At 53.8% G+C, this 25,707-nt stretch overlaps 1 protein-coding gene across 1 annotated transcript in view; it reads right to left on the bottom strand.

The window, feature by feature from the left end:
• Positions 1-530: 530 nt before the first annotated feature.
• FGF18 (fibroblast growth factor 18) overlaps positions 531-25,707 on the bottom strand; it is a 39,653-nt gene continuing 14,476 nt past the window's right edge. The window contains exons 3-5 of the mRNA XM_004042988.4: positions 24,055-24,235; positions 11,059-11,165; positions 531-3,765 (exon numbers count right to left, since the gene is read on the bottom strand). Coding sequence (XP_004043036.1) covers positions 3,499-3,765; positions 11,059-11,165; positions 24,055-24,235 — 555 coding nt within the window. The 3' untranslated portion in view covers positions 531-3,498. The remainder of the gene's footprint in view (positions 3,766-11,058; positions 11,166-24,054; positions 24,236-25,707) is intronic.

The raw sequence follows: 25,707 nt of genomic DNA, 5'->3' as shown, positions 1-25,707 counted from the left end.
CCCAGCTGGACTATGGCAACCCTCGCTAGCCTCCTGCCTCAAGCAAGCGTGCCTAAGGAGACAGCATCCGTGGCTGGGAAAAGTGCCCTCCAGTCCACTGTGCTTATCATCAACATACTCATAGCTCAGAAAATGTCCAGAAAGTTCTGTCTAGAGTAAACGAAAGCTGGGCCCACATCTTCCAACGTCAGGGACGCTAAAAGGCAGGACAAGGAAAGAACGCTGGTCCCACTGCCCCCAGGGATGGAGCAAAGGCAAGGTCTTTGGTACAGGAGGTGCAAGCAGCCTGCAGACCCAGGACAGAGGCCTGGGCTGTGCTGGGGCCAGGGGTGCATCAAAGCCCGCGGCAGGAGGCAGCATTGGGTCAGAGTGAGAGCCCAGGCTCTGGCGCTGGGCAGCCGGGCTAGGTGCTGCCCATCCTCCACACGGTAACCAGAGCAATCCCTCTAGGTGTAAGGCACACCACATGTGGCTCCTCATCTCACTCCAAATAAAAGCTCAGGTTGTGATCTGTCCCCTCCAATTCTCCCCCCAACCCCACCCACTCAGTTCCAGCCGTTCTGGCCCCTCTTCATCCCACGACAGCCCTCCAGGCTGTGGTACTCTCTGTGGAACACTCTTCCCTTGCTTCCTTCCTGCTCAAAAATCCCCCATCCAGAAGCCTCCCCTGACTACCCCATCTAAAACAGCATCCTCTATCCCCTCACCATGTTTTATTTTTTTCTTATGATTTGCCACTCCCTGGTGTTATATTTTGTATCTGTTTTATTACTGACCTTCCCTAATAGAATGGAAGCCCCATGAGGACCAGGGCTCTGTGCAGTTCACTGCTGTATCTCCAGCCCCTGGGACAGTGTCAGGCACAGAGTAAAGTCAATAAATACTTTTTGGATGAATGAGCAGATGACTGATTGCATTCTGGCTCCACAATTTTCTAGCAACACCCATCTCTTAGGGTTATTGTTTCCATTAAATAAAATAATACAGGAAGAGTGAACGCAGCTGACATGTAACAGGTGCTCCATCGATGACAACCTGAATCACTGTGATTATCAGCCAGAGTCTCAGGCTGTCGCCTGTTCACTGTGAGGCCTAGGGCAAGCTGATACTCTCTTGGAGTCTCTGTCCAGTGTGGAAGCAGGGGTGCCCACCTCCCATGCAGGGATACCCACCTCCCACGCAGAGTTGTCTGATGGATACCCAGGCAGCGCCCCTACTGAAGCCCCCAGCAGGGGTTCCGACGATGGTAGGCACTCTCCAAGTGGCAGCCATCGCCCTCCTGGAGAAGCTAAGATTTGGACACAGGTTCAACCACTTTCTTATTCTGTGATCTTGGAGAAGTGGCTTGATGTTATTGAGATTCAGTCTCCTCATCTATAAAATGGGGATAATAAAGGCATCCTGAGAACACCATGAGATGCGCAAATAAAGAGCTTCACAAAACTCTACAGAAATGTGCTGTGATGGACAGGAGGGCAAGCCACAGACATGCGGGACAGGGCCCAGGGGTGAACGGATAAGGTTTCATGACGCAGAGAGCGAGGGCAAGACCAAGAGCTGCGCTCAGAAGAAGTGGAACGCCAACTCCAGCCTGGAAACTGCAGAGAAGGCACTCCTACCCCTCCTCACTGCCTCTGCCCCCACCTCTCCTTAGGGTCTCATGGGGACCTCTCCTGACCAGCCCTGGGGGGTAGTTTTCAAGGGAGGCAGGTGACAGCCACAGGACCCCAGCAGCAGAGGTGCCTTCTGCCTCAGGCTACCTCCTGCCCCACCAGGAATACATGGTTTGCCCCACAAAGACACTTAGGTTGGAGGCCATGGGGAGGGGAAGAAACAGAAACAGTCCCCCACTTGAAGCCTGACTGCTCACACAGCCCAAATCTCAGGGCAGAGGACTCAATAATCCTCAATCTGCCTCAATCCCGAGACTAACCTGGCCTCTCCCTGACATCCTGGGACAGGCCCTGGGAAATAAGACGTTGAAGGATGGGTTCTTGGAAGGTAACATCACCAGATTCCTCAAGCTCCAGCCCATGGGAGTTTGAGGACAGACATGCCAGGTCCCAAACTGATCTAGATCCTCCCACCATATTCCCTTGTTCAACCTGTGCCTAGCAAAACACTGATGTGGAAAACACAAGTGACTCAATTAATCCCTAGACTGCAAGCTCTGACAGGCATGATTTCTTGTCTGTTTTATTCTTTGATGAATTTCCAGTACCTAGAAGAGTGCCTGGCGCTTAGTAAGTGCCTAAGAAATATATATTGAATGGATAAATCCATCAATAAATGAGCAAATGAAGCAATGAATCAATGAATTACTAGAAGTGAAGTTCCCTGAGGGCTGGGATTTTCTTCCATGTTCTTGGATAAATCCCCAGGGTCGAGAATCGAGCCTTGGCACATGAGAGGTATGAGTAAATGCATATGAACAAATGACTGAAGAGGCCACTGAATCAATGACCCATTAGAATGGAATCTCCTGGAAAGCAAGGATTTCCATCTGTTCTAAGGCTGCCTTTACAGCGCCTGGTGCATAGTAATGTTGAATTCAAAGAATGAATGAATGAATGTGCAAGGCCCTAGCTCTCAGTGCAAAGACCACAGACCAACCAGAAAGCACGAGACACAGAGGCCACCCTGCCCCTGCCCTGCCACCAGCCACCACTCGCCTCATGGTTTTTTAAATAATTTGTCTGTTGTTTTTAATTGTTGAGGCAGTAATACTTGGTTCATGAAACTGCAATATACAGAGAGGTGAAATAAATAGCTTATATATATATAATATATATAATATAGCTGGTTTTAAAATATTCCCTTATCATTGGTGTACTAGGTCACGTGAGTCACGGAAGGTTGATAGCAGCATCCTCCAGAACTGCGAGCAAGGCAGGGTCACCATGATTGGACGAGGCGTCTGTCGTCGGGAGGTCGAGGCGCGGAGAATTCCCAGGGGCACGCCTTCCCTGCGCGGTGTCTCGGGGCAGCTTGCAGCGGACAATAAATAAATGACTGCAAACCAGAGAGCGATTTTTGTTGGAGTTTGGGGCAGGAATAGAGGATTGGGAAAGTTAGGGGGAGTTTGTTGGTGGGCGGAGTACTACTTTCTCTTTGTTTTTCTTTTTTTTTTGTTTTTTCTTTTTTTCCTTTCAGAACCTTTGGGAAAAAGGACTTTGGTTTCTCAAAGTGTTGGTTTCCTCATTCAAGTCCTCCTCTGGGGACGAGTTTAGAGTTGTCTGTTCCTAGAGAGAGACAAGCACCTGTGGGTTGACTACAGTCCCTTTGCGTGAGTCTTTTGTCATCGGGGGTTTCAAGTCAACAATAAAATCCTTATCACCCCTCCCCCCAAGAGTTTTGGTTCAGTTTTTGTCTTCTTTTAAACACAATGTACAAAAATAGAGCTTCTTCCTTATTTTTCATGTAAAAATATTCCTCTGATGCAGTTTTCTGGGAGTGTGAGTGTGGCCAGGGCGACCTGAGGGGCCGCGGCGGGGTGGCCTAGGCGGGGTGTGTGGGCCGGATCCGACGGGACCTCTTGGTCACCGTCGTGTACTTGAAGGGCTTCTGAAGCTCCGGCTGCCCCTTGGGGTAGCGCTTCATGAAATGCACGTCCTGCTGGTTCTCCCGGGTCTTGGGGCCCTTCCGCGGCCGCCCCTTCTTGGTGAAGCCCACGTACCAGCCGGAGTACTTAGCCGACATCAGGGCCGTGTAGTTGTTCTCCAGAACCTTCTCGATGAACACACACTCCTTGCTGGTGCCATCGGGCTGCAGGGGAGAGAGGGGGAGTGTTCAAGAAAAAAATGACTCAGTTATGCTTGCTAAAGCACAGCGAGGAAGGTTTTATTCAGGACCATTGCGATTGTTGTAGGGACAACTGTAATGAAGTTTTGCAGTGGGGGAGAGAGATTGAGCTTAACTCTGAATACGGCACAGGCAGGTGGGGGTTTATAGCCAAGGAGCAGGGTGGAAAATGACTAAGAGGAAACATCGAGGGTGTGGGGGATTCTGGCTAAAGCCACCTAACAGAGATTTTGCTGAGGACAGGCCAGGGTGACCAGACATCACCTGGGGGATGGAGGAGGATGAGGACCCTGATCATATATCAAGAGTGGGGTGTTCTTGCTTAACTGACTTAGCAGGGCTCTTGCTAAAACTGGATTTTACAAAGAAGTGCACAGATTGGCATAAGAGAAGGTTCAGGAGCCTGACTCTAGTTTGGCCAAGTGAAGACTCTTTGTTAGGAGGAGAGAGAGGAGACAGCAGGTACAAGGGGCACGGGCAGGAGGCTGTGGCTGGGGCAGCACAGGACAGAGAGCCTTCACTTCCTGGATCTGTGGAGTAAACTTTTGTTACTGGCCCCTGCATCTTTCCCCCACCCTCCAATTAGGTAACAGACTCCCACTGTCATTCAGAAATCTATTCCTTCCCCACTCTCCACCCAGATAGCCCAAGGGCTCCACCTCATCCCTACCAGAGCAAGACATCCAGACACTATTTTCCCTGTGGCCTCAGTGATTGGCTCACAGGTGAGCAAGTGACCCAAGCCATCCAATCAGAGTGTTCCTTGAGACCTTTTCTAGGCAACCCCAAACATAGGTGGATTTAAACCAGAGGAGTTTGTAAGGCTGAAGCAGAAGCAGCCACTTTATCACCATGAGGGGAGATCCTGTCTGACAGTGAAGCCAGCACAGATGAAGCAAAGCCAAGGAGGAGAGAAGGACAGATACTACGTCCTGGTCACATCATTTGGGCTCTAGATCCAGCCACGTCGGAAGCTCACATTACCTCACGGTTACGTGGGCCAATAATGGTTCGTTTCCTTTAAAACAGGTGATACTGTGTTCTATCGCTTACAACAGAAATGAGTCCTGATAGATTTGCGTAAAACCTGACATTAAATCAGCTACTCAGCTGTAACTCAACTCCAATGTGATCTAGTTAAATATAAATTACATGTCATGTGGGATGTGGTGCATTTTAATACTTGGTATGAAGTAAGGTGGGGGCCTCCAAAAATAAGAGATTTCGCATGGCCAAACTCCAAACTGTGCCGTCGGTTGTGGGATCTCAGGCTCCGGGGCCCATGTGTGAACTCCCTTGGGAGCCTGGGTCTGCTGGGCAAGGAGCACTAGATTTGGAGTCAGAAAACAAACGACCTCTAACACTTCCCTTGTGTAACCTCAGGCCAGTCAGTCCCACTCTGTAAACCTCAAATTCCTCACCTACCTAATGGGAACAATGACTTCTGCATCATAGAGACACTGTAGGAGTGATGCTTATAAATGAATCTGACACACAGTAGGAGCTTGCTAGATTATTCCTGAAGGGCAGCTGTTCCCGACAGGGCTGGCGTGCCTCCCTTGGATCTGATGTGGACAGGGGGTGGTGAGGAGGCAGGGTGTTAGTCTCCTCTCTGAGACAGCCGAATTGCTCGATGGGGAAGAGTGGGAAACACAAAGTTGGAAGGCCTGAATTAGCAGCACTCGAGTTTCCAACTAACATCTCCAAATTTAGGCCGGGCCCACTCCTCGTTACGGACGGATGCCCAGCCAAGCTGGAAGCCCAGCGGTCTGGCTGTGTGTGGAGACTGAGGTGTGAGTTCCAGCCTTTTGTTTGAAGTGGAAAACAGGCTGGAGCTTCCAGGAACGTTCACCTTTGAGCAGAGGGCAAGCTTGGGCCCTCCAGACAAAGTGCTGAACTTTGCAGAAAGGGACAGGCAGGGTAAGAAAACACTCTCTGGAAGATGAGATCTTTCAAGGAGGCTGCAGAACAGGCATGGGCAGACCTGGGACACACACGTGGGACCCAGAGGAGAGTATGGGTGGCGTGAGCAGCGAAGATCTACTGTGAGGAAAGCCAGGGTAAGTGTGCAAGGCAGGTGGAGAGGAGTGGTCCCTGGGCTCTGGGTACCCCATGGAAAATTCTGGAAGCTGCGTGTCCAACCTGAATCCAGGTTCTTTGCCTGGTCTCAACCAAATAGTTGGAGCAAACGGAACAAAGGCTACACCATGATGCTCCCCCATCCTAGAATACCTGCCACTGCCTGGAAAATGGCTTTCATCCCTCCAGGCTCAGCTCAAAAACTGCCTCCTCTGGGAAGCTTTCCAGGACTTCCTTTTATCTCCCTGGACAATTCTTCTTCCTCATTTAAGACTCCATTCAAGCGTCAAGTCTTGCTGGGCTCACATACTCCATCTTCTGAACCCCATTTCTCCTCCCCACGCCCCAACAGAGAAATTCCATATCTGCCTGCCTCCGCATTAGCCTAAGTGCCTGCTGAGGTCAGGGCTGCTTCTCAGTTCTCTTGTTGCTGAGCACAGGCCTTAGCTCAAGACAGGGGTGCCCCGAGCATTTGGGGTTGAACGCATTTTCATTAGGATGGAAACGGTGGGATGACACATGAAAGGGGTTGCCTCCTGAAGAAAACAGACTCTCCCTCCTGGATCTGTTATAAATGCCCCAGAGACAAGCAGAAGCTATGAGAGGTCCCTCCTGAGACACACTGATTAGGGAGACAAAGCAAGCTGAGCCCTAGAAATTGTCTCGCACACTTGGTCTCCCTACTCAGTCATTAACCATTTATTGATTGCCAACTACAGGCCAAACATTGCTACTTCCATTACTGCATTTCATCCTCTTCTTCAGCTCTGCTTGGTAGAAGAAAGCAGAGCTCAGAAGCAAATCAGCCTTGCCCAAGGTCATGGAGATTGTAAGTGGCAGAGCTGGGATTTGAACTTGCCCTAGCCACTGCAGCTCACTTCTCCTCTGCCCAGTTCCAAAGAGGTCCACGAGGGGAAAGGGTGAGGAGCAGGTGCTGCCCATCAAAACATCTTGCCTCCCCCAGGCCCACATAGCCACCATTGGCACAAAGCGAGGTTTTGGATGTACAAGGAGCTACCCAGTGCCAGTCACACGGGCTCAATGCACGTCTGGGTTTACTTAAAAGGGTTGAAGAGCTGGGCTTTGGGCTGAAATTCACGAATCTTGGGAACCAGCCTTGGGGCTATGAGGATCACAAGTTCCCCCGCGTGACCTCAGGCAAAAATGGATAAGAAGCTAACAGCAGGCTACATCCGGGCTTGACGCTTGCCTCTGCTCCTGGCTACCTCTATGACCCTGCTCACCACAGCAGAGACTCCAAAAACAAAAACACCTGTGCTTGGGCCCGACCCCCGGAAACTCTGACTTAATTGGTTCAGGCAAGGCAGAAGCATCAGTATGTAAGAGAGTAAGTGAATATTCCATCCCAGAGCCCTGATGATGTAGCAGAATTTTATCTCTTTCCTACTACCACCTCCAACCTCTTGCTTCCCAAACTGGAGCCCTAGTCCTTCCATTTGATCTGAAGATGGAATCCTGATGACCTCATCTGGCCCCTAGATCCAGTCTTACCTGAAACTAGAACTACCCCCTGGACAGTTGGTTTTTGTTGTTGTTGTTTGCTATATAAGCCCCGTATTCCCTTTTTGCTTAAGGCATTTTAGGTTAAGTTTCAGCCATTTGCAACCAAAGCCATCTTAACAAAGATGTGCTGGTGGGCAGAGCACTCCCCTGCCCTGAAAAGGTCTGTGGCTCTATGTTGCCCCAAAAAGGACTCATCAGTGATCGCAATAGGTGGTGGCAGATGAGAAAAATACAATCTGGGTTGCGCCTCCAGAGATGGGGAAAAAAATGCCTAGCACATCATGCTAGACACTCAACAACTGTTTACAAAATGAAAGGAAGCGCCACCTCCTGGGCCAGGTGACATGGGTTCCAGAGGGGTAGCAAGGAGGGGTAGCATGTTCAGGGGGGCCGCCTGAACATGCAGGGGCTGGGGACACAGCTTTGGCATCTGATTGGTACAATGCAGCAGAAAGAGTAACTCCAGCAAGGGCCTGCAACCTCTGGAAAGCTCTGTCAAGGGCTCGATGCAGGTATCCTTGCTGTGGCCAGAGATGTGCAGGGTTGGCACACAGATGGCCCAAGGAAGCTGCCCCATTGAGCCACTCCAAAGGAGTCGGCACTGGAGACCAGGCGTTCCCACAGGTGAAGAAGTGACCTCGTGACCCGGCTCCAAAGGGGAAAGGGACTAACACTTATCAAGTGCCTACCTGCCTACTAAGTGCCCAGATTATCATTCCCATTTTACAGATGAGGACGCTGAGGCTCAGCAAGGCCAGGGTACTTAGACTCCCTTGGGTTGACGTGGATAATTCAGGCTGTAGCTTAAGAGTCAATCCACAGACAGCAGGAACCATGTTTCTATTTCTTTGGTGCCCCCGGAGGCCTTTGGCCAGGTACACAGAACTCAGATGAATGGATGCAGAATCGGCCCTCAGGGAGCTCCCATTCTGACAGAAGATGCAGGCACAAAGACAAACAGTGACAACCCAGGTCAGCAGACAGGCAACAGAGGGCTGTGGGAGGGACTGTGGGGCTCCGGGGTGGGTTGGCTGACAGAAGGGTCAGGGAACGACCAGCCAGGACTCAGGGCAAGTGGACAGAGGGAAGGGCAGTCCCGGCAGAGGGCACAGCACGGACAGTGCCCGAAGGCCCCGTCCATGGAACAGCGGTGCTCAGTGCCACGCATCTGGAGCATAAGGAATCCATGTGCCCGGGGAGGCTCCCCAGGGCCTTCGGTGTCCCATAGCAAGGTGGGAGGACCCACGGATGGGTTTGGAGATGGGTGGGGGTGGAGGGCAGGTCATGTGCCGCCCTCCAATGCCGTATGTGCTGTAGAAAGCCGAAGGTGGGCAGCGGGGAAAGGCCTGGAGATGCAGAAGCCACACGCCAGGCGGCTGGGGCAACGATTTCCGGGATGGTAGGAGGCCAGAACAGAGGCGGTGGCAGGGGTTAGGACAGGAGGGGACTCCCAGGACCTAAGGCCCGACTGGGCAGGGAGGCTGTGGAGAGGACCGCAGCCCAGGAGCCAGATTCCCGCCTCGGGGGCCAGAGGGCGAGGGGGCGCTGGGTGGGGCAGAGGTCAAGCCTGGACAGGTGGATTTGGTGGCGTCCTCGAGTCCCCCGGGTGGGCCCAGAAGACAGGAGGCTGGCAAGGGATGGGGGCGGGTGTGGAGGCCTGGGCGGGAGCGGGGGAGGCGCCGGGGGCCGGGGCCGGGCCTCCCTCCGCTGCGCCAGGGTGCGCCGCGCCAGCTGAACCGTCACCAATATTAATGACGGGAGAGAGGGCGAGGGGGCAGGAAATCGGAGCCGGCTCCTGTGGAAGCGGTGACTCAGCGGCTAGCCCGCGGGCGGGAGGCGGCCGGCGGCGGGGTGGGGGGGCGGCCCGAGGGGACGGGGCTGCTCTTTTGACCCCCGCGCGGCCCTCCTGGGGTCAGGATGCCGGGAACAGCGCGCAGACGGCGAGGGCGGGCCGCGGCGTGGGCACGGGCACTGGCGGGTGCCGCTGGCCCCTGCTGGGGGAGAAAGAAAAACGAGCCGAAAACTCAAAGCAGGTTGGGCCTGGGAGGCGGCCCAGGCGGGCAGGAGAACAAAGCGCCTGACGCGGGGCTGGGCCGCGCCGCCACAGGAAACGACCGGCCAGGCCAGGGGGACCGGCCAGGCCAGGGGGACCCGGCGCCCGCGCCCCAGTCCGTGGCCCCGGCCCCGACCCCCCTCGCCGGCCGGCCAGCCTCGCAACGGCGGAAAGTGAATCACTAATTAAAACCACTCCTCGGCATCCCGGAGCCGCGCTCTGCGGATTACTATTATTTTGCTCTTTGAGAAGCCTCAGTTGGTGTGGGCAGTGCGGCTGGAATCTTTTCCTTCCAAACCGGGCTTTGAATCCCGCCGAGCTCTAGTGTGGGACCTGGGACAAGTGCCCGGGCGTGGCCAAGCCTCGGCTTCCTCATCTGTGGAATGGGGATGGTAGCGGTGGCAGCCTCCTGGGATTCATTGGGAGCGTTTCAGTTCAGTGCCAGGCAGAAAGTCAGTGCTCAATTAGCGGAAGCTATTATGACAGTAATTATTAACAAAATAATGCGACAATGCCCTGGCTGGGATCTCTGGCCTGTTACATCCTCCCCAGCCTCTTGGGTATGGGGGAGAGGGAGAAGGATAAGACTTGGGGGATTCAAAAAATCAAAAACATGGCTTCAGCAAGACTGAAGTCATCTCCCCCACCCCCAACAAGATGTAATGAACCGCAAATAATCAGCCGGGGCATTGCCCCCAAGCACAAGCCCATCCCCCTTAGAATCCAGGCCTACCCTCCACCCCACTCCACCTGTCCAGGCAAAACCCCCTCAACCCTGGTTATACAAACTGCATATGGGAGTCAGTCCCTGCAGAGAGAAGGGGACAGAGAACCTGACCCTACCATAGAGCTCCTGTGGATAACGCCTTCCATTCGAACACCCAGAGGAAGCCAGTTCATGACTTTTGCAAACAAGCGCGCCCAGGAAACGAACAGGGGTGCTGAGAAGCAGCATCATTGGAGACTCAGATCCCCACACACGTGGGTCTCCCCAACCCGAGGGTCCCCCCAACGTGCAGCCCCACCTCTGCCCCCACCCTAATTTGTTACATGCAGCTCTCTTGCCAGTTTCAAAGTAATAAAATCTTTCTGAAATGCTAGAACCAAGAGGCCCAGCGCTGACGAGGCGGCCAGGTTCCAGAGGTCACTGCTGCAGGACAGTAAGCCCCTGGCAATTGTTAAAACGATCGACGCAGCCACAGCCCTTGGCCTGCCGGTTCCTTGCTCCCAGACGTCAGGGACATGTAGCCGGGGTGCCCCAGAGCCTCTCAAGGATTCTCCCACTACCAAGCAAGCCAGAGCTCCACACCCAACAGGAGAGACACAGCCATGGATACCTCGGCCTGGTGAGTTCAAGTTCCCCGGGGAAGAGAAGTGGGGGATGGGATGGGGTGAAAGGAAGAGATTACAGTCTCTCTCTCTCTCCTGTCTCTCTCTCTCTTTCTCTCTCTCTCTCACACACACACACACACACACACACACACACACACACACGGCCTGTTTTCCATTTGGGACTGACAGTGCCCTGGACACATTGTTCCAGCTCCCAGAGCTGCCAGAGGGGAACCCCAAGTTCCCGGGAATCCCAAACCATCACTCACCTTCCCCACGAGCTTGCCTTTGCGGTTCATGCACAGGTAGAATTCCGTCTCCTTGCCCTTGATCCGGACTTGACTACCGAAGGTGTCTGTCTCCACTAGGAGCTGGGCTTCGAAAGGCAGAAGGAGAACAAGACACATTTTATTACCAGGGGCAATGGCTTGGTCTAAAGGCTCAGTGACATGGTCCCTGGTCCTATCTTTGGTCCCTCACTCCCCCAAAATCAGGCATGGGGAGGCCTAACAAGTCCCACAGGACAGATGCCTAAATAACCACTGAGAAGTCAGAGAAGTAGCTGTCCCCTGCCCCTCAGGCAGGGAGATGGAAGCTGCCTATCACCTGTTCCCTTTCCTCCAGCCTCTCTTGGCTCCACTTGGGATCCAGATGGCTCCAGCCAGAAGGGAGTTCTGCCCCCTGTGGCTGAACACCAGTGTGCCCTTCTCCCCATCGTCACCCACCTTCCCTAGCCCCTCAACTCTACTCCACCAAACAGGACAAAGAACCGTGTAAAAAACCCATTTCCCAAAGCAGGACAGACGGCCATACAAAAAGGCCATTCTCCCAAGCAGAACAGGCGGCCATGCAAATAACCCCATCCCCCAAACCCAAAGCAAGACAGACAATCACAAAAATAACCCCATTCCCCAAATCAGGACAGATGCCATACAAATAACCACAGAGAAGTAGCGAAGGGGACCAAGGGGACAGACAGACACAGATGCAGGCATGTGCACGCACACCTCCCCTGCCTTTCAGGACGTCAAGCTATTTCCTCCAAAAGTTAGGTCTGTGGCCCCTTCCTGCAGGGCAAACATCTGGAGCCCCTGCTAGTGCCCCTGGCACCTTTAACCTGGCTATTCATAGCAGGAAGGGCACAGAGAGTGAGGTGCGAGCTCCCTAGGAAAGGGTATGCAGGATATTCCGCTGCCCTCCATGGAGGCCACCAAAGCTGAAGGGTAACTAACTCCCAGGAGCCCAGAAATCCCAATCAGGACCGGATCCCCCCTGGGAATCCCCCCAGGGTGGGAGACCCCATGCTACACCATCCATGCTCCACAGAGCCTCCCTCAGGATGAGAGGTCCAGAGCTGATCCCCCAAAGCCCTGCCTGAACAAGGACATCAAGCAGGCAAAGAGTGACTGTCCCTTGATTAGGTATGCTGTGTCCAAATCTTTTCCTCTCACTCCACCAGCCCACATTTTTCTCCCCAGTACGCTGCTGTGTGACTTTGGGTAGCCCACGTGCCCTCTCTTAGCTCTCTCTCCTCTCTGGTCTTAAACCGCTGTGCCTGACTCCCCAATACCAGCTGCTTTCTTTGCCTGTGACCGCCCCACTCCCAATTCGTGCACTCTTTTCCCTGACCCCTTGCTTCCTAGCCCCTGCCCCTCCCTCACCCACAAAAGTTTAATTTCAGTGACAAGGGACTTGCTTCTCCATAACAAAAATCATAGCCCCAAATTCCTGAGTACAGTATCCTTGGAGCCACAAAGAGTATACCTCAGCGCCCCTAAAATACACTAGGTATGATTTTAATAAAAAAATTTACAAATATAGACCCTGGTGCCCTGCTGTGAAAATTAAAACCATCTGGAACTTGAGATTTCCAATAATTAATCTAGCCCTCCTTTGACACCACTACTAATTAAAATACGATACCCACCTTTCCAAGAGGGAAAAAAAGAAGAATTTACATAAAATTTAAAGATCTAACAAGAATTTAGTAACTCTAGAAACAAGGGGAGGCACATTCTTCTCTCCACCTCCCCCCAGCCCTAGTCAACACTGACTCAGGGATATTAACCAACGCTGAGATGGCGGTGGGCGCAAGCCCTTGATCCTCCTTGTTCCCCTTAAGTCAAACTCCGTCATTTCCTCTGTGAGCTCCCTCCCCAGGGCCAAACATCACAGCAGCTCTGAAACTTGCTTTCTCCATCTCTTCATAAAGCTCAGGCCCCACAGGGGGTGAGGAGTTATGGGGGAATCAGGACAATTTCAGGTGCTTCTGATGAGGGGAAAAGGTGAGAGCTTTGGGGTGCACAAATCTGGATATGAATCCCTGGCCCCAACTGTATGACCGTGGCCCTCAGTTTCTTCTCCTGTAAAATGGGGGTATCATCTTCAATAGTTATTGGGAGGATTATACAAAATGATGCTGTGAAGAGCTTAGCACTCTGTTCTCAGGGAGGGAAAACTCAATAAATGTTGTTTAAGTTTCCTACAAACTGCAAAAACAAACTGTTTTCCCAAAAGAAAAGAAAAACGAAAATATAGTGGAAGGATATCGGATGTGTCTGCAAGGGTGGAGGAGCAGCAAAGCTTCCCTCCCCAGGTCTTGCACTATGACCTGAACTTCCCAGCATCCTTGAGGGCTGCAGACATCCCACACTGCAAAATGGACCAGAAAATGCCTGGGGCTGGGGCTCACCAGGTCTAGTTTCATTCTGGCATTGCCATCCTAGGCTGTGTGACCTTGAGTAAGCCATACCCCACTCTGAGCCTCAGTTTCCCTACCTGTGCAAGGGGGAGGGGCTCGACCCTACTCTCCTTTTCCTTGGGATTAGGAAGTGGGTGGGGTCTAGCAGAGGGGCAGGGATGGGAGATGCAGGAAGTAGGTAAAGCCACTGAGCTGGGGCCCAGACAACCCCAAGTAGGCCCAAGGGAGAGACTCCCTCTTGGCCCTTCCCAGCACACGCCTGGACCTCTGTCCTCGGAACAGTTCCTGCTATGCTCCCCTTAGAGTGCACTGAAGCCATCCATCCCGAGATTGGGTGTCTTTGTCCCCATTTTACAGTGTAGGAAACTTAGGTTCAGAGCAGCACCCAGTAACAGGGACTGACCTCAGGACTGCCTGCCTCTTTCTACTGGGGCCTGGGCTCCAGGGGAGAGGCCCCCAGGTCTGGAGGGACAGGCCTCCCAGCACAACCCCCACCCCTCACCAGCCAGGGCCACCGCAGGAAGCCCTGGCCTTTGCCTGAGCTGTCCAAAGGGCCTGGGGCAGAGGTTGCACCTCCGCCCACCACAAGCCTAGCCACCCCCACCCCAGCATGGGGAGGGTCTGCGCCTGGCCGTCATGCCAGGGGAGCCAGAACCAGAAGTCTGTTCTCTCCCCGACCGCAGCATGCGATGGAGTGACCTAGACTCCACTCAGCACATGACATCATGAGGAGGGAGCCGGGCCAGAATTATGTAAAGTCTTTGGGGAGTAATAGCAGCAGCAGTTCTCAGAGAAAGAGAGAGAGGGAGAGAGAAAATGAGACAGAGAGAGAGACAGGAGAAGGAGAAGAGAGAGACACCACCCAGGCCAGGTCCTCAGCATCACGCATCCACTCCCATGACCCAAGCCCCCAGGATGCTGCTCTAAAGAGCTGGAAACCTCATCTGGGCTCAGGCACAGCTCCATTTGTGGGGCCTGCACCAGGCCATGCGGAGGAGTTGATGACATTATCTCACCCTGCTCATCGGACTTCCTCACTGCCCTGGCCGGGCCACCGTTCCCTCCAGCCTGCACAACTCAACAGCCCCTTCCCCTTGCCACTCTCACCCCCATCCATCTCTCCTCTACACCACAGCCAGAGAAATCCTTTAAAAGTATAAATTTGCCAGGCGCTGTGGCTCATGCCTGTAATCCTAGCACTTTGGGAGGCCGAGGCGGGTGGATCACCTGAGGTCAGGAGTTCGACACCAGCCTGGCCAACGTGATGAAACCCCATCTCTACTAAAAAAAAAACACAAAAATTAGCCGGGCATTGTGGCGCACACCTGTAGTCCCAGCTACTCAGAAGGCTGAGGCAGGAGAATCACTTGAACCCAGGAGACAGAGTTTGCAGTGAGCCGAGATCATGCCACTGCACTCCAGCCTGGGCGACAGAGTGAGACTCCATCTCAAAACATACAATAAAAAATATATAAATTTAATTGTGTCCCTTCTCTGCTAAAGACCTCCTAGGGATCCCCAACCCACATAGAAGAACATGTAAACTCTTCACTGGGACCCGCAAAGGGCACACAGCCTGGCCCCTGTGGACCAGCCCTGCCTCCCTTCCTTGCCTCTCCCCTCTAGCACACCAAGCATGCTCCCGCCACAGGGCTTTTGCACATGTCGTTCCTCTGCCTGGAGGCTGCTTTGCCCAGAGCTTCCAGAGTGGCTCCTCATCTCCTAGGTTGTGGTGCAAATATTGCCCCTCAGAGAGGCCTTCCCAGACCATGATGTCTAATGCTGGCAGCACCCTCCCCAGTCCAGCCCTACCCCATTCCCCTGCTCCATTTTCCTGAGAGCTCTTCTCCGAAACTCTTATTTTTATTGTCGGTCTCCAACCAGCAGAAAGTAAGCTCCACGAGGACAAGAACCTATCTGTCTTATCACCACTCTGACTTCCAGCGCCTATCCCACACCCGGCTCAGAGTGAGTGACCAGTAAGCCAGTTTTAATAAGCTCATCAGCAGCCTTGTGGTGTGGAGATGACTAACACCATTCACTGGCTAATGAAAACGAAATCCAGGGAGGTGAAGCGGCTTGCCTGAGTCACATGGCTGGGAAGAGCAGGGTAAGGTCTGAGTCCAGTGTCTGATTCCACGGTCAGTGCCCTTCACCACTGTGTGCCTTCCTGGTGCGACTCTCGGTGCCACTTGCAAGAACCATGGGCTCCCACCCACCCATCCCCAGCCTCAGTGACACAGCGAAAGACCTTTTCCCTTCTGGGCCAGATCTAGGTAACCTCTGAGGCCTCTTTCAGTTCTGCCCCTATGGAAAGTATCAGTAACTGACATTTCTTTAGAGTTTATGATGTGCTGGGCATTGTCCTAACTACCTTACACGCATTATCTCATTTAATTCTTACCACCATCCCAGGAGGTTGGAACTATTGTTATTATCCCCAATTTACAGGTGAGAAAACCGAGTCCCACAGTCACACAGTGATGGAGCTGAGATCCAAGCCCAGGCAGTCTGACCCAGAAGTCTTGGGCTTTGCCTGTCTACCCCACCCCTCACTTCTCAGAGGCCCCAGTCCCTTTCCTGGGGAGCGAGTGAGTGAACAGCGAAGGAGGCAGGGGAGGTCTTCTCTTTGACCCCACTTTCTTTGGGCAGAAGTTAGTGGATGGGGATATCCACCTTCCCTCAGCTCCACTTCCAAATGACTTTGAGGAAGGAGGGAGTCCCCAGGGTCACCCTGAGAAAGATACCTTTGATATTGGGAGATGGGGAAACCCTCAGGACCACCCAGGGCTGGGCTGTGACCACAGCCAGAGAGAGGCAAGGAAGGTTTCAGATCTGATGAAGAGGAGAAAAGGCTGCATGAAACAAGAGGAGGAATACAAAATGGGAAGCTCCAGGCCACAGCTGCCCCGGAAGGAAGGCCCACAGAGCCTGTCTCCCCAGGGCTCCGCACAGAGCAGGAGCCCAGAGGCCACCCAGGGCTGGGGCCAAGGAGAGTGGCAGAAAGAAAAACGGCTCAAAGGATCTGCTTCCTTCTCCGGCATCCAGAAAGGAGAGCAGCAAAGAGGGAAAGAGTGCAGGAGGGGAGCTGGAGACAAAACTCTTTCTACAAAAAACGCATGTTGTCTCTCCCCACTTTAATGCCTGCAGCAAAAATGACTAAAGAATGATGATAACAGGCCGGGCGCGGTGGCTCATGCCTGTAATCCCAGCACTTTGGGAGGCCGAGGCGGGTGGATCACAAGGTCAGGAATCGAGACCATCCTGGCTAACACGGTGAAACCCCGTCTCTGCTAAAAAAAAAAAAAAAAAAAAAAAAAAAAAAGATGATAACAGTGAATACTTATCTGAGCATATACCATCTGTCAAGCAATGTTAAGATGTTAAGAGTGTGAATGTGGGGGCTGGCACTCATGCCCGTAACCCCAGCACTTTGGGAGGCCAAGGTGGGCACATCACCTGAGGTCAGGAGTTCGAGACCAGCCTGACCAACGTGGTGAAACCCTGTCTCTAATAAAAATAAAAAAAATTAGCTGGGTGTGGTGGCACATGCCTGTAATCCCAGCTACTTGGGAGGCTGAGGCAGGAGAATCACTTGAACCTTGGAGGCAGAGGTTGCAATGAGCCGAGATTGCACCACTGCACTCCAGCCTGGGCTATAGGGCGAGACTCCATCTAAAAAAAAAAAAGTGTGTGAATGTGGAATATCTCATTTGACCATCACAACAGCCCTACGAGACAGGAACTATTATGCCATTTTACAGATGAAGAAACTAAATCAGTGTAAGTTAATAGAGCAGTTACATTGCTTGACCAGAGTCTCACAGTAGGACCAGGATTTGAACACAGGCAGAGCAAGGCCAGAGCCAGTTTGAGACAGATGGAGATTCAGACCGAGGTACGCAGGCAGAGAGAGGACAGACATTACGCAGGCTGGTGATGACAGAAAAGGGAAGTGGCATTGACTGACTGATTGATTGGTTGACTAATCCCAGTGTGCTTCCCCAGCCGGGTTTCCCAGAGGGTGATCCGGGGCCTCGCTGTGAAGACTTTGGGTTTGAAGGGTGGGAAACAGCAGGGAAAGACTCAGAGAGGCAGCCAGAGGCCTGGAGAGAGACACAGCACAGAGACAGAGTTGAATCCCACAGACGCAGGGGACAAGACCCAAAGAGGCAGAACCCAAGAGAACAAAGCTGGAGGGTGGGTTTGTTTTCCCCAAGCCTGGGGTAAAGTCCCCAAGACCCGCAAGAGCAGCAGGGGAGCTGGGAGCCAGGGAGGGGCTGGGCCTCCGATCTGGGGCCCTGCGAGGGCTGGACAGTAGCTGGCCAGCCGCAAAGATCCCAGTGCTGACAGAGCTGCTGGCTGCTCTCCAGGCGTCTTCCCCCAGTGAAGAACCATCCTCACTACAGACAGCACTGAGAGGTCACACCGAGTCAGCCCTCCCTCCTTCCCCACTGAAGGCAGACCAGATCTTGAGAGAGGGAGAGAGAGGTGGCGATGGAGGAGAAGGTATCCTTTCTGGAGACGCTTCCCTGTCACTGTAACACACACACCCAGGCACACACACACACTCTGCTGTATATGGTCTTTTCTCAAAGGTGCCCACAGTTCCCTTTCTCCATATGGACACACCAGAAAGTTGGGGGGAAAAATCAATAGGGTTCATCGGGAGCTCTGTTTAACCCTAGCTGTAGCTCTAGCATAGCCGTGTCAGTCAAGGGGTTGGTGAGGTGTGGGTGGTCACTCCTCCCTGGGGACAGAAGTTGTGGGACATGAACTCAGAGGGGCAGGGGTTTAGGTGGAGATAGGAAGTTCCATTCCCAGCTGGGAGACCTGCTGGGGGAAGCTGGGTCTGATGATCACCCTATCCCCACTCACAGTGCAAGCCTGGCCGGATAGAAAGGAAGGGTGGTGGGAAAGGAGGGAGGGAACACTGATTTGCCAGGTACCTACTGTGCACTGAGATCTGTGCCAAACAGAAGGAAGCCTCTTTGCCTCAATGCGCCAGGGGGAAGGACACCTGCCACACACCCTGACACACACAGGGCGTCACCCATACATTCACTTGCTCAAGCATATACTGAGAGCGTCTTCGTGGTCGGCCCTGTGTACTGGGGATGCAACAGTGAGCAAAAGAGACAAAACCTCCACCCTCCAGAAGTTTACACTCTAACACGGGAGACAGATAGTGGGTAACTAAATATATAACAGAAGGTCGGATAGCGACAAGTGCTAGGAAGGGTGGACAGAGCTGGGGACTCTCTGATAAGGGGACAATCGTACAGAAGCCTGGGTGGGTGAGGGAGCGGGCCACAGGGATATCTGGGAGAAGAGCATTCCCAGGACAGCAAATGCAAAGGCCCGCAGACGGACAGTGCTTGGGTGTTCACGGGACGCCCGGAAGGCTGCTGTGGCTGCGGCCATGTAAGCAAGGAGCAGAGGCAGAGCCTGAGGCTGCAGCAGGATCAGGAGCCAGGCACGCCAGGCCTGCAGGCTGATTCAAGGACATGAGTTTTACTCTAAGTGAGACGAGCACCTCTGAGCTGTGGAGGAACATGCTCACATTTTGGGATGCGTGTGGAAAATGGACCATGGGGGCTCAACTCTGAGACTAGGGGTCCCTGCTACGTCAGCCACTCAACCAGCCCAAAGGACCTCTGGCAATTACCAGAATGAGGGAAATGGGGACGAGAGGACTCCCTCCCAGCTCCACCACCAACTCAGCAATAGCCCTGAAGCCCCGACCTTCCTCCCTGTGTGAGCCACTGATGGCAGCCCCCAGTTACACTTTGAGTTGCCCCGTACATATTTTATGCATCCTTCTAGCCACATTTAAAGGGGCCCTGCTCTCTGCCAGGCCTTGTGCTGAACATGGAGACATGGCAAAGAGCAAGACAAAGTCACTCCCTCCAAGGAGCTCACACTCTCGCAGGGGCACCAGCCACGTCAACAGATGATTCCACCGCAGCAGGACCCTTGTTGGGACAAGGGCAAGCACAGGGGCTCTGGGGCTCTGTACCCAGCCTGGGGGCTCAGAGAAGCATCTGCACTGGGGCGTGCTGACTCCCTGTAAAGCTGGAATCACAGACTAACCCCATGTCTGAGCTGGAGGAAGCTGCAAAGTACCAACTGCACACCCTTTACCCCACCCACATTACAGGTGGGGAAACCGAGGCTCAGGGAGAGAACGGGTGGGCTCACAGTCACGTGGAAAGTTCACAGCCTAGGTTCTTCCTACTCAAAGTCAGGCTCTAGTAAGGAACGGGGGCCCTAGACTGAAGGCTCTTTGATGGCTGGGATGAGGCATGTCACTCACCACAGTAGCCCCCTCCCCTGGTGCTTGGGCTTGGTAATTTATGTTGAATGAATAAGGGACTGAGGGGAGACACATGCAATCAGGGGAGCCAAAGGCCCTCCTCCCTCATTGGGGCAGAGACCTTGCTGCTGGGAATCACAGGAGGACGCCTCTTCTACCTGCATCTAACCTGCCAGGTCCCACTGACAGCAGACAGGAGTACCGCTACTTCCCTCAGGTCCTTTCTGGAAGCCTCTGGAGCCAGTACCTGATGGCAGTTCCTCACCTGAGCCCGCGATGGAACCCACCCCCCATACACCCATAGTAAGGAGGTCAGGTGGTGATTATTAATACTGGTTTAACGATCATATAATCTTTGGGCATAAGATTCTCTCATTTCAATTTCCCTGTTTGTAGAAGAGGAAACAGGATCAGAAAGGCTAACTCAGATCCACGGTCTCCCACTCGAAAGTGGTGGAGCTGAAATTCAAATCCCATTAGATTCCTGAGCTGACAAGCTCAATCCTCCAAATACCATCTCCCTGGCTAGCAGGGCCACTCTAGCTGGCCTGCCCAGGGTTATTCTGGGCACTGTCAGTCTGGAGGCTGGGCTACCGCAAAATGGGGTTTTTTAATCATTTTTTTTTCTCAAACAGAGAAATCTTTTTTTCAAATAAAATCAGGCAGGAATATCCAATCATAAGGTTTCCTAAACTTTAAAAGCAGAGTTGCCCCGGAAACCCCCTGATGCTGGAGTCTCCCTGCGTGTGGGCTCAGCTGGCCCCCTCTCCTTCTGAGGAGTTGGTGCCTTCCCCATCTTGTCACATCCCAGGCTTAGGGACATCCACCTCGAGGGCAGGTGGAGGAGGCCTTCTCCTCCCCACTTGGCAGATAAAGAAGCTAAGCCCAGACATGGAGGCTCTTCCCCAGCTCTGCAAGATGCTCCCTGGCAGAGCTGCGGCTGGAACTCAGTGTCCTGCTTCCTGTTCCAGTGCTGTTCTATGACATGGCAACTGCCTGCAGGACAGAGTGTCCAGCACCAATGGCAAGAAGAGGGGAGGCTGATATTATCCCAGGTGGGCAGGGTGCCCCTCCCCCACAACCTCCCACCTGCCAGGTATTCAACTACCTAAGCCTCCAGCCCTCTGGCCAGCTGTGCTCTCCCTCCAGAACCCAAGGCAAGGCTAAGAAAGTCCCTTATTCCTGGAGCGGCCCACTCTCAGAGCCCCTAAAGCTTTTCAGTACTGGGAGAGCTTTAGGGGGCCACCGGGAGACCCTCTTGCAGAATACCAAGGTGCAGAAGCCCCACTGACATCCAAGCAGATTTCACTAAGGGACCACCCACTACTGCGCAGCAGGCCAAGAGCCCTGGGCAGGGCACCCAGCCCCTCGTGCCCACGCACAGAGCCAGCACCTCAGGATTCTGGCCTTTACAGAGGCAAATCTGAGGTTCTGAGTGTCCGTGGGGATTCCAGATTCCAGGTGTTTATGGGGATGTATCCATGGTGTTTGCTGAGACTCTGAGACTGCATGTTATAAAATCATACGATTCTGACAAAGTGTGTGGTACATCTCAGATTGCGTCATTCTCAGTGGGAGCAGGTTCCTGAACTGTCCTGGGCGCTCTGGCAGCCCCTCCCCCTGAGACAAGGCAGGCCCCTAATGCAGATCAGCAGAGCAGGCCCACCCTCCTGCCCTGGCTTGGCCACATAAATCACCCTCCCAATAATATTTGTATTGATTATCTAGATTGGAAGCCTCAATTGGCTCCATTGTCTCACTTCCTCTCCCCGGGCTCACAGATGGGGTCCCTTGGCCTCATCTGTGTTTCTAATGTGGCATTTAAATGGAGCAGCAGCAGCCAGCAAGGCCCTGCACTGCCCTGGGTGTCGGGGGGTCGGAGGAGTACAGAAAAATATTCCTTGAGAGAGGATCATAAAATCTTAGAAAGCGTGGTGCTGGCAGAGAAGCCAAGAAGGCCTAGTCCCCAGGTACTGGAAATGCTGCCCACTGGCCCCGCCCAGGCACTTGTCAGATGCAGCAGCTCAGGCCCCGCCCCGAGACCCACTGAACCAACATGGGCATTTGGACAGGATCCCTCCATGGTCACACCCATGTTACACTTAAGAAGCATGGCCGGGCTCGGCCATGCTCACACCTGTAATCCCAGCACTTTGGGAGGCCAAGGTGGGTGGATCACCTGAGGTCAAGAGTTCAAGACCACCCTGGCCAACATGGCGAAACCCCGTCTCTACTAAAAATACAAAAATTAGCCAGGCGTGGTGGCAGGCGCCTGTAATCCCAGCTTCTCGGGAGGCTGAGGCAGGAGAATCGCTTGAACCCAGGAGGCAGAGGTTGCAGTGAGCTGAGATCATGCCACTGCACTCCAGCCTGGGCAACAGAGCAAGACTCTGTCTCAAAAAAAAAAAAAAAAGAAAGAAAAGAAAAGAAAAAGAAGAAGCACTGCGTTAGCCCAACCATTGTGCAGAGGAGAAACCAAGGCCCAGAGAAGGCAAAGTGCTTGTCTGAGGTCACACAGCAGGAAAGATTCCCTGAGTTCCCAGTTCAGGCAGAGGGAATGAGAGGGCAAGTGGCTTCTGGGGTGAGGGGCCGGCCATTTCCGGGCTCCCCTCCCTCTCGAGCTCCCTCCTCCTGTCTCAGGGCGTGGACAGATGGTTCAGACCAGAGTCTGACCCCCCTGTACTCTCCCAGCCTGGAGGGGCCAATGAGAGCTCTGGGACTCCCCAGAAGGGCACCTCCTCCTGCCACGGCCAGCCAGCTGCCCCTTCTGGCAGCCACTGGACAGCAGATCCGAGGGAAAACCACCACCTGGGTCAGCCTAGCACAGCCAGGCGTCTGTGGAGGGGGGCACGAGGGATGGGAGGCCCCATAGAGGTGGCCAGCAGAGGGCCTGGGAGAGGTGGGGAGGAGGGAAGCTGTGGTCCGAAGGAGGGAGACAGAGCTGGTGGGGAGGGGGACAGAGAGGTGGACAAAAACAAAACGGGGAAGGGGGAAAAGCCGGGAAAGGAAGAAGGGGAAAGAGAGTGGGAGGGGAACGGAGGCGGTAAAGAGTGATGCCGGGGAGAAGGGAGGCAGCTGGCCCGGAGGTGCACAAGCCCAGCATGGCTCAGCCCTGCCCAGCCTGGCCTGGCCTGGCCCAGCCCCCAGTGACGGTGCAGCTGCCACGCTTGGGCCCTACCATGAGGTCAGTCCTGCCCCGGGGCTGAGGGAAAATAAATGGTGTCCAAGATAAAAGGTCCAAGAAATTATTTGTCTTGTTGTCACGTCCTGACTGCAACGGGCAGGGCTGGCAGGCAGGCGGGGCATCGTCCCAAAAACGCTCAGGCTGGCAGGTTTGGCCCCACACACAGGACCACGGCCCCAGATCCCCAGGCCCAAGGCTGGGGCCTGGGCCATCTCCTAGAACCTGGGCCTGAGAAGGCAGGAATGGGTGGGGGCAGGTGCTTTCCCGGTGAGTGGCAAGGACCAGGAGGCCTCGCAGCAGTCTCCGCTTTTCCTGCCTGGCAATTTTAAATAAATAATCTGCGTGGTATTTGCTCAGTGTCTGTCTAGGCCAGAGGCCCTCCAAGCTCTGGGAAGGCGGAGCGCTGCCTGTTTCACTCACTGCTGAGCACCTTTGTGGACCAGGGGCTTGGGATGTCTCACTCCTCCCAGCCATTGCAGAGGCAGCATAGGCAGGGGAGCGGGGTGAGTTCCCAAGTACTCCAGGAGGGTTGGGCAGTTCCAGGGTCAAGGGCAGGTCAACAGGACCATGGCCCAAGGTGTTAATGAGTGCCACATATCACAGGTGCACAGGCTCAAGCTCAAAGCACCCATATGCACATGCGCACATAACACACACACTAGGCTGATTTTCACCACCAGCAGCTTCCAAAAAGCATCACCTCAAGGCTCCTGCCCCTTGAAGTGGCTGAACCTGGGGCTGGTGAGTGGTGGCATGGGAACAGCCACCTGCTTTAGGCCATCCCAGGCAAGCCACTGATACCACAGCAAATGCCACTTATGGGGCATTTACCAGCCAAAGAACTTTTCATTCACATCTTCAGTTAGTACTCCTGACAATGCTCTCAAGGATTCACTATTGCATCCCCATTTTATAGATCAGGAAAGAGACCCAGAAAGGGTCAGTGCCAGGTCCAAGATCACACAGCCAGGAGCAGCAGAGCTGGCATTTGAACTTGAGGTCTCTGAGGCCAGGAAGGACATGTACACGGGTACACGGGGTAGGAGGAGAGGGTTGGCACATACCATACTTGTCCCCATCCTCGCCGCGGGCACTGATCCTGCGGCCCAGGACCTGGATGTGTTTCCCACTGGTCCGGCTGTAAAGCTGGTACAGCCGCAGCTGCTTACGGCTCACATCGTCCCGAGCCCGCGTCTGGTTCTCCACGTGGATGCGGAAGTCCACGTTCTCCTCGGCAACCAGCACCTGGGCAGGGAAAGGGACACAGTAAGCCACCCCAGATGTCCCAGGCCCACTGCATGCAGGAGCCAGCCACGTCCACCACAAAGACCAAGGGCTTCTCTACACCGGCTCTGAGCCAGGCCGTGGCACACACTGATAACCACCCCCTCACTATCCCCATTCAAAGACAAGGCAACCGGGGCTCTGAGAGGTGAGGCAAGTTGCCCAAGGTGGCCCAGCCAGAAAGTGGCAAAGCTAAGAATCAGGCCTAGGTCTATGCGACAACAAAGCTTCTCTTTCCACCACAGCCACAAATTAAAGCAAGAACGATTCTCGGTAAAATGGTGGGGCAGAACTCCTACCCTGATTCCATCCCGGGGTAGCTGTGAGGACTAAGTGAGCAAACGGGAAGAAAAGTACTCCAATCCACGTGGAGAGGGGTGAGGAACAAGAGGGGATGGAACGCTGGGTCCATGGGGAAAGAGGGAGGCCTGGAGAGCCTCATCCGGGGAACCAACAGGCCAAGTCCGCTGTGACTTCTCCCCCTGCAGCTGATGCTGGGGTCTCCTCCCCATACCCCAAGTGTCCTCATGCTGGCTCCCACACCAAGCATTTGCCCACATCCTGAGCTCCTCTAGGAGAAGCCTTTGTCTTGCATCTGCCACCAAAATTTCAGTTCCCTTGAGTCTTAGCTTGTGCCTGTCCACATCCTCCAGGAAGCCTTCCCTGGTTATACCAACACATATCGCGCTCATCTTCCTTCCCTTCTCATTGGGACGACTTGCACCTGCCTCCTCACTGGCCTTCTGCTTCCACTCTCGCCCCCTGGTAGTCTCTCTTCTACCAAACCCAATCCCCTCTCCACACTCTCCGGGGCTTCCCATCACACTTCGGTGAAGGACTCCTCCAAGGCCTCAAGGCCCTACAAGGTGAGCCCCTGACTGCTTTCCCACCTTCCTCTCCCACCACTCCCTCCCCACCAGCCACGCTGGCCACTGGCCACCTTGGCATGGCTCTGGGCATTCCAAAATCAAAACACACTCCTGCCCCAGGGCCTTTGCACTTCTTCTTCCCTCTGCTTTGATGCTCTTTCTCAGATCCTTACATTCTAACCCCTTGAGCTCACTCGGGTCTCTGCTCAAATGTCACCTCCTCACGCAGGCCTTCCTGGACCCCTTTCTGAAGCCACCTCCAGCTCTGACACTCTCCCTCCCCCCAACCATGCTTTGTGCTTCTTTCCAGCACTTATCTGGGTTTTGTCTTTTGGCCCCAGTAGACTGGCAGCACCATCAAAAAAAAAAAAAAAAAAAAAGGAGAGAAAGCTGGAGCAGTGTCTCTCATTTGCCACTATATCCGTAGCACCTAACATGGTAGAAACTCAAACGCTTCTTGAATGGATGCATGAACAAATGTTGAAAAGACCTGGAGTCCTGCTGTGCCATTTAGTATTGGAGCAGGGTCCCCTACACCCTGCTGGTTGTATGCATGTCCTATCC

This window comes from Gorilla gorilla, chromosome 4, assembly GCF_029281585.2.
Source record: "Gorilla gorilla gorilla isolate KB3781 chromosome 4, NHGRI_mGorGor1-v2.1_pri, whole genome shotgun sequence".
Lineage (NCBI taxonomy): Eukaryota > Metazoa > Chordata > Mammalia > Primates > Hominidae > Gorilla > Gorilla gorilla.
This window is presented reverse-complemented; position numbering and strand designations above follow the sequence as displayed.